The sequence below is a fragment of the Lithobates pipiens genome, unplaced genomic scaffold, assembly GCF_037356315.1.
Source record: "Lithobates pipiens isolate NorthernLeopardFrog02 unplaced genomic scaffold, aLitPip1_a1.2 Scaffold_27, whole genome shotgun sequence".
NCBI classification, from domain to species: domain Eukaryota; kingdom Metazoa; phylum Chordata; class Amphibia; order Anura; family Ranidae; genus Lithobates; species Lithobates pipiens.
Window position 1 is genome coordinate 39,196,820 of NW_027507788.1, and position 19,348 is coordinate 39,216,167.

The window sequence follows — 19,348 nt, forward strand, 5'->3', positions numbered from 1 at the left end:
TGCAGCTCAAAGCCACCTGAAGGATCTTTTGCTCAGAGTAGTGTTCAGATGAGGCCACAACATCCACTTGCTAGAACTTCGACACTAGCTGGCAGCCTTGCAAATCTTGCACAGGGCCAATCTGCACTGCCCATACAGAGGGTCGGGGGTCTTGCAGCCTCATAGGACAGTCAGAGGAATGAAAACAAGCTACAAGCTTTAACCAGACACTAAAAAGCCACAAGACTGCTGGTGAGAAAAGCTATTTGGCAGTTTATATTTACTAAAATAACTGCATTTCCACATTCTATGTACTGTGGGGGACCAGATATAGCAAATGCAGGGTCCTGGGTTTAGTAACACTTAAATCTCCCCCTTAGATGTAAAGGTGTGATGAGAACACAATCTTCTGCAGCCTCTAATGCTGCTTCTTTATCCTCATTCCCTTCTATGCCTGCCTCATTTAGGGCAGGAGTATAGAGATCCAACGTGAGTGAAAATGGAGTCTTGTAGCCTGGTCAAAAATGGCTGTATTCAGACTTAGTAGTTTGAGCAATTGTGACCTGCGGGGAGGGGGGAGGGGGCGCCACCACCAGGTCCTCTTGCAAACAGCTAGGAGTGCAGACCATGACAGCTTATCCCAGCAGCATAAAACATCTAGCAGGGATAGGAATGCCTAAAAGTTGCACATCACAGCAAAACCCTGTAATGTAGTGTATGACCATCTCTCAGCCTGGGCTCCAACCAGGGCTCAGCCCCACACCCAGAGGGCATGTTCTTGAAAGCTTTGCCAATGTCAAATCACCTGAAGGTAGTAATACTTTGCTCATGTCCTGTACAATTAAAATATGAAGTGGTAATTGGTTACATTTTTTTTTTTTTAACAAAAAGTTAACCTCTATAGGCTCTGGCATCCTTGCGCAATACTAATTACTAGTATAATTGTCGCTACACTGTCACATGGACCGAGACCTTTGCTGTGCAACTCTAGGACTCTTCAAAAAAATTTCCAGCCAAGCTCCGCTCCCATGCAAGTGTGCCACAATCCTCCTTTTATATGAAAAGCTGTCCACAAAAGGGTCAAATTATTTCAATACAAAAAGGAATACAATTCACGTAAAGATGATCCTAGCTGGAAGAATTTTGAAGAGGCTTTGTCTTGAGTGGCCAGTACAGAAAATATGAGTGGAGTGACGACAGGTTATGTCCAAAATGTTGAACGGTTACAAGACTAAAGAGAGAACCTTCCAATAGGAAACATTAAAAAAGGTATTTTTCACATTTTAGGAGTTATGCCCTCATTTCCAAATGGGGTTTAACTACTTGTCGACCACCAGCCGCAGATGTACTGTGGCAAGGTGGCACTGCTGCGCAAAACACATACGTGTATGCAGCTTCGTGCACTAGCTTTTGAGGGGTGCTCCCTGAATGGCCACAGAGGGAGCCAATGAGTGGGTTACACCGATCCTGCCACAGAGAAGGCATAAAGTGATCTGACTATGTAAAGGCAGATCACCATTCTGACAGAAGAAGCCACAGATGTTATGTTCCTGCTAATCAGGAACATGTCCTGTGTCCCTCCAGTGAATCCATCCACCACAGTGTAAGCAAGCACCTCCTAGGGACACTTAGCCCTTAAATCACCCCTGGTGTTAACCCCTTCCATGCCAGTGGCATTACTACAGCAACAGTGCATATTTTTAGCACTGATTACTACTTCCAAATAAGTGTCAGTTAAGTGCTTAAACTGTCCGCCGCAATGTCGCAGTTCAGCTTAAAATCAATGATCACGGCCTCTACTAGTTAACATTTTTTTTTAAAAAGTCCATAAATCCCCTAGTTTGCAATAACTTTTGCGCAACCCAATATACTATAATTTACCAAAAATGTAGCAGAATACATATTGACCTAAATTGAAATCCGTTTTTTATTGGATAGCATAACAGAAAGTAAACATTTTGTCTTCATGATTGGTCTTTTGTTTCTAGCGCAAAATTTAGAAAACGCAGGGGTAATCAAATACCACCAAGAGAGGGGGGGCATTTTATTTAGGTACAGTGTCTCAAGACTGCGTAATTGTCAGTTAAGGTAACAGTTCCAGATCGCAAAAAAAAAAAAGACCCGGTCATTAAACAGGGTAAAACCTTCCGGTCCACGTGGTCAAACACACTGTACCCGAGATAAAGTGTGGGCTTAGCTATACTTCATATAATACCCAATACAAACCAGTATGCAATAAACGGTCAAGCGAATCACTACTTAAAGAGGGAGAAAAACATGACAATTAAAAAAGGTAAAAAACACACAATTGTGATGCTTACCCTTGAAAAAAGTGTGTTAAGGCAGTGAACCTTTTGCCTTTCTGTAACATAGGCATAGTACTGTGTAACTCCTTTCAACGTAAGCTCTTCCATCAGGTTGATCTCATATGGTTTTTGCAAGTGGGAGGACTAGATGCACATTAGTAAAAAAGAAAAATCACAAATTAAGATTGGGGGAAAAAAAAAAAAAAACACACAAACTTATAACACATGCTTATGTGACTCATCAGAACAGTCTCCATTGAAGTGATAGAAATTTTAAGCTTTTTCAGCAGCCACATCAGAACAATTTTTATTTTTCAACACGTAAAGAAAAAAAAAGTCTAGATTTTGCTGGAAATTACTGTGCCCCATAAAAGCAACTGGACGGCTCTAGAGCCACCCAAAACCACTTAACTGAAAGCCAAAAGTTGGCTGCATTAGCCATGAGCTTGTTTTGATACCAAGCAGAGTTCTGCCGAAATGTATTTATTTTTTCTTAAGTCAACAGCTACAAATATTGCAGCTGCTGACTTATTAGGACACTCACCTGTCCAGGGCTCCCACTATGTCCTCACCCAAAGCCAATCTGTCCCTCAGCTCCCAGGTGCCAGCATCTTTGGTAAGGGAATCAGGAAGTGAAGCCTTGCAGCTTCACAGCCTGGTTCCCTACTGCGCATGCACGAGTCAGGCTGCACGTCGTCACTGGTCTCCTACTGACTCCTGGGACCTTTGTCTCTGCAAGAAGACAGCGAGGGGGTATCTGCTCCCCCTGAAAGGTGCCAAATGTGACACGGGAGGGAGGGAAGGAGGAACAGGAAAAGCAGAAGTTCAATTTTTGGGTGGAACTCTGCTTTAAGACTTACCCCATAGCCTTACCTTTGTCAACAAAGGGTTAATCTTTGTTTATGTTCCAGTTTAAGCTGGTTCCATGACCACTGCCCGGGGCTTCCTATTTCAGGATGGCTCCTCTTGCAACATGTTATGGAGCCACCCTCACATGCAGGGACCAATGTTGTGCCTAGGATAGCAAAGCACTTTTTCCTTCCTTCTCTAAAAGTTCAGACTGGCTGGAGAATGCACTATCCACTGTTAGTTTTGAGTCTTCACAGGAAAGTTAAGGCAAGCAGCAAAGAGCAGAACCCAGCAACACTGAAAGTTGAAGTAATGTCAGGAAGCTAGTTAGGCAATTTGGACAGGGTATAATCCAAACTGTAGGTACGATGCGACTCAGTGTACATCTTGTGGCATGTATGCATCCCTTGATTATCTGATCGAGGGGGAAATACGATAATTTGCTGTGCAAAATGTAACCACATAGCTTCACTGAAAGTCCAGGTTCTGAATCTAGGGAAGCAACTGTCAGCACAGAGAAGAAACATACCCGGCAGTCAATTGCCAGACTATTGTTCCTAATTTTTACTGACAATCTGCCTGAAATGATAGCAGTGGATTGGAGAAAAGCCAATATAGCCCCAATATATAAAAAAATAAATAAAAAATGGCGCAAAATACATCCCTGGGAACTAGTGATCAGTAAACCCAACATCAATCTCTTGGATGGGATGATAGGGAGACTATATACAAGATTTTAGTAACAAACACCATTAGTAATAAGCATGGATTAATGAAGAATCGTTCTTGCCAAACCAATTAACCTTTTATGAGGAGGTGAGCTGCCATCTGGATAAAGGAAGGCCTGTAGATGTGGTGTATCTGGATTTTGCAAAAGCATTTGCGAATCCCTCAAACATTTACTGTACAAAATAAGGTCTGTTAACATGTACCATAGAGCACATGGATTGAAAAATGGCTGCAAGGGAGAGATCAGAGGGTGGTGATAAATGGGGAATACTCGGAATGGTCAGGGGTGGGTAGTGGGGTCCCCCAGGGTTCTGTGCTAGGACCAATCCAATTTGTTCCTAAACGACCTGGAGGATAGGGTAAAGTGTTTAATCTCAGTATCTGCAGACAATACTAAGCTAAGCAAGGCGATAACTTCTCAGCAGGATGTGGAAACCTTGCAAGAAGATCTGAACAAATTAATGGGATGGGCAACTACAAGGCAAATGAGGTTTAAAGTAGAAAAATGTAAAATAATGCATTTGGGTGGCAAAAATATGAATGCAATCTATACACTGGGGGGCAGCAGCTTGGTATTGCATGCCGTTGCTGAGCCTAAGAAAACCGAATATTGGCATGCATTAAAAAAAACGGATTAACTCCACTGCAGACTCTGGCATGGCTGCACCTGGAGTAAGCTGTCCAGTTCTCAGGAAGGATGAACTGGAAATGGAGCGAGTACAAGGACAAAGCTAAAAGGGTCTGGAGGGCAGTTATGAGGAAAGTGTTTTGCGAGCACTGAACTTATTCCCTCTGAAAAGATGCGTGCAATGGGATATGATTTCAATTTACAAATATCATACTGGTGACCCCACAATAGGAATAAAACTTTTTTGCAGAAGGGAGTTAAAGACACATGGCCACGCATTAAAAGAAAAAGGTTTAACCTTAAACTACGTAGAGGGTTCTTTACTGCAAGAGCGGCAAGGATGTGGAATTCCCTTCCACAGGCAGTCTCAGCACGGGGGCATCGTTTGTTTAGAAAAACAATTAGGTAAGCACCTGAACGACCACAACATACAGGGACATAATCACACACATAGGTTGTACTTGATGGACTTGTCTTTTCTCAACATCCCCCATTATGCAACTAAGTAAACTGCAAGTCCTGGGGTAGGATTTTTAACAGTTTACTGGGGAATATACATTATCTACATCCTGCGGAGAAGTTATTGCCCTTCTTAGCTTGGTTACTGCAAATACAGGGATTGAACCGTTTACCCCATCCTCCAGGTCGTTTATGAACAAATAGGATTGGTCCCAGCACAGAACCCTGGGAGACCCCACCCCTGACCATTCCAAGTACTCCCCATTTATCATCACCCTCTGAACTCGCCCTTGTAGCAATTTTTCTATCCCTGTACTCACCCTATGGGCCATGCTAACAGACCTTTGTACAGTAAAAGTTTATGGGGAACAGTGTCAAATGCTTTTGCAAAATACAGGTAGACCATGTCTATGGGTCTTCCTTTACGGGTAACTTTGTATGTTAAATCGGTCGACCTGACCAATTGAACCGGTGTCCAGAATACTAAGACAACAAAGCAAAGGGAGAGGAAAGTGGATGGGCTGACCCAGCGAACCCAGCATAATCTCTATAAAAAGATCTGGCAGAGGGTTGAGTGTAAATGACATCTGTGAAGCAGCCCACTTGAGGCCGGGCATCCTTATGTAGGAAGGATGGAAGCAGCCCACAGAGAAGTGAAAGACATGAAGATAAGTTTTAGGAAGGAAAACCAACCACAAAAGTTTCCAGAGTGAGACCCAGTACTCCCAAGGGGAGGGGAAAGCAGGACCAATTGGAAGACTTCACTCTGCGCCAGAGACCTGAATGATGGACAGCTCGCTTTCCAAGTACTAAGGAAGCCAAGCTTACAGGAGGAAGACACCCACATATCCCAACAAGGGATACCCCGCCAGAGTGGCACCACGAGTAAACCAAGCCTTTGGTTTAGGCTCTTTACAATGCCAGTCCAAAGAGCTAGGAATTTGAAGGCCAATCTCCCATTGCAGAACAAGGGAATATTGATGTACAAAGAGGGACAGAGAGAGAGAAAAGAGTCCTTTATGTAGAGGCAAGAAACTCCTAGATGTAATGAAGCTCCCAAAAAAGCACATCAATGACCTGACAATCTTCAAGGGCACAAAAACATAAGCCCCTGTACTTTATGGAGAACAGTACTAGGGAAACTCCTCCTCCACCCCCCCCCCCCATATGCAGAAGCTAGTCAGTAGCCAAAGACCTCACCTCAATCCAAGGAGAACAGGCGGGGGTTTGCCAAGTGGAGGCTGGCCCCATTGTGGTGAAAGACTTGAGTCCATCCTAAGGGGAAGAGCCCTGTACCGCCAAACTAGAGGAAGAAGGTAGTCCTACAACTGGGAGGTCTGTGATAGTTTGTCCCAGGGGGGCAAAAAAAAAAAAAAAAAAATATATAACCACAACCCCACACCCACAATAGGGATATCAGCAAGTACCTTCTGAAGTCCAAACCATATACAAGCAGAGGCTTAAAAACTAGATGACTGCCAAGTCCAGACAAGTGGGAGATGCCCAAAGGCCAAGCCCTCCGATTGCTGGCAGAAAAGTTAATGCCCAAAGTTAATCCAGCTCTGAGCAATCCTCTTGTTCAGTGAGAAATCTTGACAGAAAAACTGTCAAATCCTCCCCTTGCTGTGAGTGACAGGTGATTTACATATCTCATGCACTGGCCTAAGAGACATGCATTATTTTTTTAAATTCCCTCCCACTCCTTTCTTCCACTGCTCTGTAAGAATTGGCTGTTCCACACCTCAGCATGATTTGGCATGCTGAAGTCATGTGGGGACTTTTCTGGGTTTTGACTGGATGTTAGTGATCATAGCAGTTCAGTGCAAGAAATGCACAGGAGAAAATGCGTGTTAAGGGGCGTGTACAGGTGGGCGGGGAGTCTACTGGTATCACGACTCCACCCACTGAGCCCTGGAAAACAGGCCCACCCACAAAATCTGCAGTTTCTCAGGTCTCAAAGCAGACAGAGGGGAGACATTTGACAGATAAGTATACATGCATGTATATCCTTCTAGATAACAAATATTGCAGTAGTTTAGAAAGGATGAGTGGGTTTACATCCACCAACTTTTATGAAGCTATGCAATAACCAAATCATGCTTTGCAAAGGAGGGGGTTTGGCTACAGAGCAGCCTGGATCCCCTTTTCTTGGGTCCCTCTTTGGTGCTCCTGGCCCCTGCCTGTGGCATACCCCCCCCAGCAAGCAGCTTGCTATGGGGGCATCTGAGCCCTCTGTTCTGCAAGAGCCACAGGAACCAATGGTGCTGCTGTGTCTCAGCCAATCAGGAGAGACTGACGGCTGAGGAACTCAGAGGGAGAGATCAGGTAATCAATAGGGGGGCTGCAACACAGAAGGCTTTTCATCTTAATGCATAAAAAAACTGCCTTTGCAACCACAAGATGAGTGCCGACAGCAATATGAAATCAGGAAACTCAACATTCTCTAATGCACTTATTAGGAGGCTAGTAAAACAGTTATCACCTCACACTACCCCCATACTCATGTTCTCATGTGATTCAATCATTGGATCATTAAAGTAGATAAATCAAAGGCTGGCCATACACAATACTATTTTCTTTAGATTTACCTTCAAATATGTAGTGCAAGGGCCTGCCAGATTGTATACACATTGAAAGTGTTTAGGTTTGACCTCGTATGGTTTTGAAAAATCGAAAAAAAAAAAAAAAAAAAAAAAAAAATTGTACAATGTATGGCCAGCCTAACACTAGTACAGCAGAAGTAAAATAAAGCAGCTTACCATGAATTTCTGTACACTGAGAGGAAAAGTGGCTGAATAAAGAAGAATCTGTCTGTTTTTAGGTAGCGTAGAAATAATATCCTCCATTATCTGTACAAAATCTTGAGAAAGCAGTTTATCAGCCTAAAGACAGAGATGGTTTTAATTTGTAACTGTAAAACAAATCCATAAATCAAAAATAAACTTTTTGGAGATAATTATTTTCTTGCAAAGCTACACATTTTAAAGGCGCCTTGTATACAAGGCCATCTAGGTGCAGTGACCAGCTCTGCCTGCTGCATGCAGCCCTGTGGGAGACCTTCACCCTTAAATGCACAAAGCCCTCAGCCCTGGTTCACACTGGAGCGTTTTGACATGTCAAATCTGCAGCGCTGCACTGATTTCAAAAAGTTGTTTCTGTACTACTTTTGCAATATCGGCCTGCGATTTACATTGGCATCTGTGCAGAAAGCTGCACAAACATGCGGGATTGAAATTGTGCAAGTACAGTGTTCAGCCACAGCGTGCCATAGACTTGACAGGCTGCCTGCAGCAGAGCTGGAGGCTGTACCTGTCCCTCCTGGTGCATTAAAGCACTGTAAAGGATGTAATGCTCCTAGGCTGTACCATATATGCAAGGGGCCCAATCGTTGACAATTTTCACAAGAACATTTCTGCAAAATCTAATTCAGTAGCTTTACCACAAAGCGAGTGGGGATATTTCTTTGCAGAGTGCAGAGCCAAGGAGGATTTATAAAATTACATTTACTGAGAGTCTAATTTTATGCACATTACAGACTTGAAGGTTTATGAAAACAAACCAAATCATTAATTTTTTGAAGCTTATAAAAATACTGGTGAACAAGTTACCACAATTGTGTACAACAGTCACAAACTATAAACACAATGTGCAAAAATCTTGCATAAAACTTTTCTATAGTTTACCTTAATACTATACGGATCCCAAAAAATTGTCAAACATTTGCAGAGATAACTAATGCATGCAGTGTTGGTCAGAATTTGACTACTGTACTCGCATGCTCCCTATGCCCTCCTGCCAAGAAGTCCTTCCATAGCTTACAGTAGGAAGTCCCCATTCTGCCAAGAGCTGATCAACAGCCTTTAAAATACTTTCAGCTAGGCTCTGCTACAATTCCATACATGTGCGCTGTAATCTCCATTTCTATGGGAAGGCTGTACAACATTTGTGCTGGCATACAGCTTTTCCATAAGAATGAAGACTAGAGGGCAGTACAGTAGAGCCAAGCTGGGAGAACTCTGAAGAGGCTGTGCAGAACAAACCACACAGCAAAAAAGGGCTGGTGAAACAGGCACAGGTAGGCAAGAACTGGAGAGGTCTGGGAAGGTCCATAGTGCTTAACCACAAATGCAATAGAGGAAAAAAAAAAAAAAAAAAAAAAAAAAAAAACACACCCCACACATTTAACTTTCCCAGGGGACCAAGCACATTTGGCAATTGGTCCTGTCCTGATTGGAATCCTCGTTTTTCACTCAATGCACCTCTATATGCTGGCTGTAGCACCATCCCATTTTGAAAACCAAAATTATGGAAGTTATTGTGGGGGAGGAACAGCCAGCACAGAAACCCCCACCCTCCAAGCTGTTTTACCCATCACTTATGAGCAATCAGCACCATCACTTGTTCATTCATAATAGTAAATTATAATTCAAGAGCTGTGGCTTTGTGTAAACTATATGCTGGTGCTTGGTGTGTAAAAGCAGCTGCTGGCAGAAAACAGCACTGCAGCTCAGTGATTTTTTTGCTAGTAATTGAACAAGACCATGCAGACTTTTCATTATAGTGACTGCTCACTCAGCGTTGTGGCTGCTTTTACAAGTCACAGCCATTGCAAATGAACAGCGTTGTGTGTTTTTTTTTTTTTCATAAAGCAAACGTCAGGCTGGTGCCATATATTGCACAGCCTGGCAACACTAATCATTCAGAAAACTAAAGCTTAAACCGCAAGCTCCACAGAAGGGAAAAAAAAAAAAAAAAAAAAAAAAAAAAAAAAAAAAAAAAAAAAAATCGGATTCACTGCTTTAAGTGGAGGTTCACACAAATTGAACCTCCGCTTTTCAGATCCTCCCCCTACCCCACCTCTGGTGTCCCATTTGGCACCTTTCGGGGGGATGGGGTACAGATACCTGTCCAAGACAGGCATTTGCCCCACTTATGGGCATAGACTCCCACAGGAGTCTATGCCTCTTCCTGTCCCGACACGCTGTCAGCTGGGACACGCACGGGTCCCAAAGACAGCGCGGACCACTTATTGCGCTGCACGACTCACGCAGTAGGGAACTGGGAGGTGAAGCCGCAAGGCTTAATTTCCTGATTCCCATACCAAAGATGGCAACAGCAGCATCAGAGGACTGAGGGATAGTTCTGCCTCGGGTGCAGACATCACTGGACCCTGGGACAGGTGAGTGTCCTCATTTTAACAGTCAGCAGCTGCATTATTTGTAGCCAACTTAAATTTCATGGGACTCCCTTTAAGTAAAGAGGTACCCTGATGCATTTCCAGACTAATACATGCCGAGTTCAACATACAGCACCACCCCCAAGTACACCCATCACATTTTTGTGAATATTTTATTATAACTTTTCATGTGACAACACTAAAGAAATGACACTTTGCTACAAAGTAGTGATTGTCCAGCTTGTATAACAGTGTAAACTTGCTGTCCCCTTAAAATAACACACAGACATTATTGGAAAAGTTCGAAATCTCTGGTCTCCAATTTTCCAGTTAAATTGGGATGAGGGTGCACTTAGATACTGGATATGTTAATTGGATATATTTTTTTTTCCTTCCTGATGTGAGGCCGTTAATTATCTTACACAGGCATTATTGTCTAAACTGCTGGCAACGAGTACACCCCTAAGTGAAAACGTCCAAATTTGGCCCAATGTGTCAATATTTTGTGCGCCCACCATTTCCAGCACTGCCTTAACCCTCTTGGGCATGGAGTTCACCTGAGCTTCTCAGGTTGCCACTGGAGTCTTCTCCATTACAACATCACGGAGCTGGTGGATGTTGGAGACATTGCACTCCTCCACCTTACGTTTGAGGATGTCCCACAGATACTAAATAGGGTTTAGGTCTGGAATATGCTTGGTCATCCCCTTTACCCTCAGCTTCTTTAGCAAGGCAGTGGTTGTCCTGGAGCTGTGTTTGGGGTCATGTTGGAATATTGCCCTGTGGCCCAGTCTCCGAAGAGAGGGCATCATGCTCAGCCTTCGTATGTCACAGTACATGTTGACATTCATGGTTCCCTCAATGAACTGTAGCTCCCCAGTGCTGACAGCACTCATGCAGCCCCAGACCATAACACTCCCACCACTATGCTTGACTGTAGGCAAGACACACTTGGCACTTTGTACTCCTCCCCTGGTTGACACCACACACTTGACCTCTGAACCAAATAAGTTCATCTTGGTCTCAGACCACAGGACATGGTTTCAGTAAGCCATGTCCTTAGTCTGCTTCTCTTCAGCAAATTGTTTGCAGGCTTTGAGCATCATCTTTAGAAGCGGATTCTTTGGGAGAGCCATGCAGACCAATTTGATGCAGTGTATTGTCTGAGAACTGACAGGGCCCCCCCCCCCCCCCCAACCTCTGCAGCAATGTTGGCAGCACTCTCATGTCCCTTTCCCAAAGACAACCTCTGGATATAACGCTGAGCACGTGCACTCAACTTCTTTGGTCGACCATGGCAAGGCCTGGTCTGAGTGTAACCTGTCCTGTTAAACCACAGTATGGTCTTGGCCACTATGCTGCAGTTCAGTTTCAGCATCTTGGCAACCTTCTTATAGCCCAGGCCATCTTTATGTAGCACAATTTCTCCAGATTCTCAGTTCTTTGCCATGAGGTGCCATGTTGAACTTCCAGTGACCAGTAAGAGTGTGAGAGCGATACCAAATTTAACACTCCTGCTCCCCATTCACACCTGAGACCTTGTAACACTAACAAGTCACATGACACCAGGGAGGGAAAACGACTAATTGTTCCCAATTTGGATATTTTCACTTAGGGGTGTACTCCTTTGTTGCCAGCAATTTAGACATTAATGGCTGTGTGCCGAGTTATTTTGAGAGGACAGCAAATTTACACCGTTATACAAGCTGTACAATCACTGCTTTACATTTTAGCAAAGTAATTTCTTCAGCGTTGTCACATGAAAAAAATAAAATATTTACAAAAATGTGAGGGGTGTACTCATTTGTGAGATACTGTACGTCCATGTGAGTATTTTACTCTGGTATGACACTTGTCAGTAATGGCCTTGCACATGAAGATTACTGCTGCATGGTGCTAAAGCACATGGGTATTTATACTTGGACTTTAGTCTTGCACTATTGGTTTTTGGGTTTCTTTTATATTGTTTACGTTACTATTGTGGAAGGGCAGCATTATATTTACTGCTTGGACAGATTGGAGAATATAGTATAATATATGGTCATCCACCATTTTGGGGCAAACGTGGTACAAATTCAGCCAATGACTGAATTTGGATCGCAGACATCGCATGCAATGTCCAACATTGCATTAGTGTGAACCCAGCATTAACTCCTAAGAGGCCCCCCTCAAATTAAAATACTAATGAAACTGGTATATAAACTCAAAAAGTGCAGGCAATATCACATTTGGAATACTACTGATGGCACTTGTAAATCCCAAAAAGGTGCTCAGCAAGGGCCCCCCAACTGCAGAAAACCTAAGTTCTATTTTAAATACATTTGTGGTGAAATTAAACACCCAGTGTGCACAAGCATAACCAAACACAAATGGCGATCAAATGTGCACCAATCCCCTATATTTCAAATTATATACCAAATACAACTGGGAACACCTTACACATAGGCAATATGCTTACCTCATCTAAAACTATCATTTGAATATGGTCAACTTTAGCTACACCTTTTTTGATGAGATCCAAAATCCTTCCTGGAGTTGCTATTACCACATGAACTACAAAATAAAGAAAATCATGTTAAACATTTACAAAGTGGATCTTAACTTACAGTAGAAATACCTAGAGTTTCTTGGAAACCGTACAGGACGTGGGATTTGGGAACTAAATGTACAGTGAGGGGAAGAGTATTTGATAGGCTGCCATTTTGTACGTTTGCCCACTGACAAAGATATTACAAAGTCTATAAATTTTAATGGTAGGTTTATTTCAACAGTGAGACACCCCAAACCCAGAAAAATTGGATTTTTTGTACTCACCGTAAAATAATTTTCTCCAATTCACCAACTGACAAAGCTCCTCATACAAAATGGGTCGTCAGCCCCATCACTGGAGATACTAGGCATGTTGTAATACAATACTTCAGAACTTTTAGTTCTGCCCATGGGAGGGTCCATAGGCTACAACCCCACAGCCTGCTCAGGCAGAACTCAGCACGTCAAGCAGTATAACGTAAAGCAAAAAAAGGAGGGGCGGGTGCTGTGTCGGTCGGTGAATTACAGAGAAAAGGATTTTACGGTGAGTACAAAAATCCTATTTTCTACTAAATTCACAGACCGACAGCTCCTCTAACAAAAAATGGGACATCCCCAAGCAGTGCCAAACGAGGGGTGGGAAAAACAGCATAAAAACTTCATCCACCATGGCAAGTGGGAACTAGTGAAACTAAACCCACAAAACTGTGTGGAAAGACACCACCACATAACCGGGTATCCTCAACAGGAGTGATCCAAGACCGCAACCTTTTGCAGAAGAAATGCAACAGGGCATCAACATAACAGTACTGCATTTTTATCGAAAAACCAGGAAAATAAAGATTGCATAATTGCAGCTACACAGCCACCTGCAAAACTCTGCGACCAAAACAGGCATCAGCCGATTCACTGACGTCTACCTTGTAGAACTTGGTAAACGTATGGACAGACGACCAGGTCACCGCCTTACATACCTGAGCGACCGACGCTTGGTGTCGGAAAGCCCAAGATGTTCCGATTGCCTTTGTAGTGTGGGCCGTGACTGGAAAGGATGGCACCTGCCCCTTCAAGGCGTAGGCTTGTACTACAATCTATATGATCCACCTGGAAATGGTGGCCGACGAGACCACCATTTCCTCATCGGACACCCTTGAAGACGCAACGATCATGTGTGGAGGCACAGCCTGATCCCACTCAATTCGAGCAGATTAATCGGCAACTCTGATTCTTCTGTCGACCAGAGGCCCTGAGCTGACCGAATCCCCATCACTCCACCCCAGGCGGACAGACTGGCGTCTGTAGTGATCACCGTCCATTTGAGGAAGGAACGATTTTCCGGACTGAATCACTGGGGACCTCAACCACCAGATCAGAGAGTCCCTGACTGGTTGGCTCACCTGGATCTGTTGATCCAGGGACAACGAAGATCTGTCCCATTTCAACAAGATCTCCTTCTGCAGTACTCTAGACTCTAGTGGGGAACTGGGCATAAGGTACTGCCTTGAAGGAGGCTACCATGAGTCTCAGTACTCGCATGCAAAAGCAGAGCGACCACCACTTGCGGTACAACAGTAGTTTGACCGCAGATCTGAGAGTCTGCAATTTGTCTGAAGGGAGAAAAATTCTCACCGACTTCTTTAGGTTCAACAGCCACCCAAATTCTTGCAGGGTCTGCATGGTGATCGCCACATCCTCCTCCAATTCTGAGGCGGAAGATGCTCATAGGAGATCGTCCAGGTAGCCCACGATTCCGATCCTGTGTTGTCACAGCAACGGCAATACTGGAGCCAGTACTTTGGTAAAGACTCGGGGAGCTGATGTCAAGCCAAGAGAAAGAGCCACAAATTGGTAATGGGCTTCCGACTGCCAAACTGAGAAATTTTTGATGCCGAAGGCATATGGGTATGTGCAGGTATGCAACCTGGATGTCTAAGGATGCCAGGGAGTCCCCTTGATTGAGTGCAGCGACTACTGAGCAAACCGATTCCATTCTGAACCTCTGCACTTTTATAAAGTGATGAGGGCTTTCAAGTCCAAGATCGGACGTACCCCTTCCTTCTTGGGAACCACAAACAGATTTGAGTAGAATCCCTGGAAGCATTCCGGAACTCGTACAATCACCCACTTATTCAGCAAATCCCTTACCGCCCCCAACAGGGCCTCCCAGCGAACCAGGGATACGGGTACGCTGGAGGGGAAGAATCTGTTTGGCAGCCAAGAGAGAAACTCTTGTAGCCTGTGGAAATCAGATCGCAGACCCATTGGTCGGATAACTGGGAAGCCCACCGGGCTGCAAACTCCGAAAGGCGACCCCCCCCCCCCCACATGGGTGGGGGCAAACCTTCATGTGGTAGCACTTTTGTTTGCAGGCTTATTAGGCTTGCAGTTTCAGGGACGCTTTTGACCACCCGTGGGCGTCCTGTCGGTCTGGGGACACTTTGTCGAAGCATGGGGCAGATGACAGACGCTTGTGAGCAGAAAAAGGAGGGCGCTTGCCTACGGCATAGCTCCTTAGCCTTCCTGGGCTGTGGGAGTAGAGTACTCTTACCACCAGTGGCATTTTTAATAATGTCATCCAACGAGGCTCCAAAGAGCCGGTCGCCAAGGAAGGGAAGATCCGTCAGGGCTTTCTTGGATGCCTGGCCAGCATTCCAGCATTTTAGCCTAATCAGGAGCATCAGCACCACAGGTGACACTTAAGCCCTGGATAACAGCGGAAGAGTATCCAGGGCCATGTCACAAACTTACTTAAGGCCTTACACTAGTTGGTCTGCTAGTTCCACGCAGACAGGGGAGGCCTGTTGCTCTCCTAATTCGCAGTGCAAGTTTTGCCCACTCAGTCAGTGTCTGCAACACCAGTGCAGATGCCAGTACAGGTCGCATAGCTGACCCCACAACCATAAACAAGGAACGAGCCACCGCCTCAGCCTTCCTGTCTGTGGGATCCTTGAATGCATGAGTCCCCCCATCGGGATCGTGGTTACTTTGTTTAACCTGGATACTGGGGGGTCCACGACCAGAGGCGCCAACCATTTTTTGAGAATGCTTTCCTCAAAGGGGTAACCTGCCGCCATGTATTTGGGGACAGAAAAGGTCCGTTGCAGGCGACTCCATTCCTTGTAAATGATATGGGAACACCTAGATGAACTTGCTGGCTTGCGGAACCCAAAAAGGGACTGGTACATCAGCAGAGGGATACGCTGGCACCTGAATCTTTAGGTTATCACGCACAGCTGTTCCAAGTGCTACAACTAGCGCTTTGAGTCCATTGACAAGATTTTCCTGTGTAGTTCTGGTTTGATTCCTTACCGTTCTCATGAGCATTGAAACTCCATGTGTTGAGATCATGCGTGGAGCTCCAGACCAAGGGAGACTGGCAGTTTTGGGTTTTCCCCATTTAATAATTACATTAACTTGTCACCCCCTCACCAAGCTGCTTTGCAATGGTCTTGTAGCCCATTCCAGCGTTGTGTAGGTCTACAATCTTGTCCCCGACATCCTTGCACAGCTTTGGACTTGCCCATTGAAAGACTAGAATCCGATTGCTTCTATGGACAGGTGTCTTGTATACAGGCAAGCTGAAATTAGGAGCACTCCCTTTAAGGAGCTCCTAATGTCAGCTACCTACCTGTATAGAAAACACCTGGGAGCGAGAAATCTTGCTGCTTGAGGGGATCAAATACTTATTTCACTACTTAAAATGCAAATTGATGTTTTTCTGGATATTTCTCTTATTCTGTCTTTGTAAATAAACCTACCATTAAAATTAAAGACTGATCATATCTTTGTCAGTGGGCAAAGGCACAAAATCAGCAGGGGATGAAATATCTCCCCCCCCTCGCTGTACCTGAAGATGGAGAGCAGGCTTATACAGCTTTACTATTTTGCAGGTCACTGACTGGCACAGATCTGGAGCCAACCATGCACACAATTCCAGGTTAATTTAGTAAACACTGAATACAGAGAACACCAAAGCTTGCATAGATCAATTTTAACAGTCCTTCAAAGGGAAACTACACAATGAAAGAAAGCATGATACAGCATGCACAAAAAGTATCACCTTGCATTAATGGGATAGAATTTTTCTTCTTCGCCCTTGTTTACATTGGAGTGATTTGACATGGAATTTGACAGGTCAAATCACATGAAAAGTCCCATCCTATTTCCAGCAATCACACCATTCAAATCAGTGCGTTGACTCTGCAGTGCACCGATTTGAAAAAGTTGTACATATCAACTTAGGCGATTTTGGGTGCAACTTAGACATCTGTGCAGGAAGCTGCACAGATGTCTTCAAAGTCACACTGAGATGCGGCTTTGAAACAACAAGATTTCAGATGAAGTTGCACGATTTGCTAAAACACCAAGTACCAGCACCATAACTTAACATGGGACTTGAGTCAGCCGTTTCAATAGCCATTTGGGACAGCCCCCAATATAAGTAACGTGGGCAACTTTACACACAAGCAGGGGACTTTATCTACTGGAGCAACAGAATCTAGAGCAGTGTGCATGGCAGCCAATCAGCTTCTATTTTTCATTTCCAGAGACCTAGAGTCTCTAGAAGATAACTGGCTACAAGATTGACTGCTCCTGTTTTTGCCTAAAGCTGACTTCCATGTTTCAGGTCACTTTAAATAGTTTTCTTCTTGATGCCATAGCATGTGCCATTACTCATTTATGATCTGTATTATATAGTATAGTATTATATGTATTCAACTGTTATGCTCGGTTATATCTTTGGGCAATCAAAAATTCCAATATGTTCACCAACTTGTTTTTGCAACCACGTGCTTCATATAAAGTCCCAAATGTCCCACCTCCTTCCCTAACCCCCCCCCCCCCCCCTTGATATGACAAGGGATGGAAATGTGACCTTACCAGGCCACAGTTTCATTTAAAGTCCCAGGGATGGAACAATTAGCCTTACTGAGCCATACGTTCATATAAAGTCCCTAGAATGATTGGAGGTCATTCCAAATCTGTTTCCTTAATACCAAATAGGGATGGAAGCACATGGATATGCTCTCATATTGATCAATTGTATTAGGTTTCTTGCAATTTTAGTTCTTATGAGAATTATCTCTTGATCCCTTCATACTTTATCATTCCCCCCTTTTTTTCTGTTCACTTTTCATGATTTTTTATCATTCTAATTATTATCAATTTTTAATGGCATATTATAATTAACTAATCCCACCCAGGTTCTGGCTTGGTGTAGGTGTGGTTCAGCTAGGTTATCATGCCGTCCAGTTTGCTCTCCTCTTCTGGGAGCTGTGACATGCCTGGCGGCCCTCACCCCACCCACTGCCCTTTATGCGCCTGGCGGGCGGGGGCGCCGCCATGACGAGTCAACGTCACGCACCCCCGTTGGACATTGAGTGTGCTATTGGGCAGCGTTGTGCCCGTGTGTGGTTCCCATGCTCGCGGGCAGATTTGGGGAGCTCCAGCGGCAGAGGATCGGGCAGGCCATGCCTGACCTCTCGCCCTTTGTCTCCTCCCTTCCATCTGCCGCACTGGCGTGACGTCATCGCTGGGGCACCTACATGAGCGGCTCCCATGCGTGCTCCGACACTCCAGGCTCCTCTTCACACGTGTTTGCATGCTAGTCCAGCAATCTTTGTTCCAGCCATACACCACTTGTATGCCTCGGATCATCAGTCATTCACATATCACTCCAGGTTGGTCTGCACTATCACTTTTCTACTCCTCACTGGTGGTCCCATTTTCTTATTCCTTACTTCACTTCCCAATTCAGCCTTGGGCTATCGGTTCTAGTCCCCATCTTCATCTCACCTTGGATTGGTCCTTCCACTCCATCACATTTTTCCTTTTAAGCATTTTTACTTGAGTTCACCGTTTTATTCAACTTATATTTAGATTGTCTGGGGTTTCTGTGCCTGTCCTGGCTCCCACTGTGGGGTGCTTTCATATGGATAGATTTTGTACCTGATACCACACCATCACCACATGAACTATGGAGTAGTCAACAGGTATTTGGATTGGGTTTCTTATCTCTCTCTATATAGAGATAGTGTATGTCTATATCATTATTTAAGCTTAACTTTTACCAACAGATACACCTTGTGCTTGACGAGTGGCCTCTCAGCCACGAAAGGCGTAGAGCTGCCATATATTATACTTTCAACCCATATTAATTGAATACCAAGCTCCCCTGCAATATTTTATTACCATGGGACCAAGCAGCTCATAGGTTTTGCAAGTATTACTGGATGCTACTGCTCAAACCCAATATACGTTCCGGTGAACTTTGGAAGGTTTCTTGCTTGCCATAGCATGTGCTATTACTCATTTATGATCTGATGTACCATATTACTGTATTTGTATTTTTATGATAGTATTGTTATATGTATGCATCTGTTATGCTCAGTTATATCTTTGGGCAATCAATAAAAATTCCAATATGTTCACCAACTTACTGTTTTGCAACCACGTGCATTATATAAAGTCCCACCTCCTTACTCCTCTACAGACCGTTTTATTCCGAGTGTGAGACGGGAAGTATCTCAGACAGCACTAAGCAAATCATTTGTTTGAACCACTTTGATCCAAACTATTTAAAGTGATATGAACATCAGCTTTAAACAAAAAGGTCATGTGCTTGTGCTTCAATTTTATATCTTGTGAAATACTGCGATAAACTAGACAAAAAATAAAACACACAACACAAAC

General features: G+C 44.1%; 1 protein-coding gene across 1 annotated transcript in view; it reads right to left on the reverse strand.

The window, feature by feature from the left end:
- Positions 1-19,348, reverse strand: part of DDX6 (DEAD-box helicase 6) — a 75,565-nt gene that overhangs the window by 19,954 nt on the left and 36,263 nt on the right. The window contains exons 7-9 of the mRNA XM_077456852.1: positions 12,585-12,679; positions 7,710-7,832; positions 2,301-2,429 (exon numbers count right to left, since the gene is read on the reverse strand). Coding sequence (XP_077312978.1) covers positions 2,301-2,429; positions 7,710-7,832; positions 12,585-12,679 — 347 coding nt within the window. The remainder of the gene's footprint in view (positions 1-2,300; positions 2,430-7,709; positions 7,833-12,584; positions 12,680-19,348) is intronic.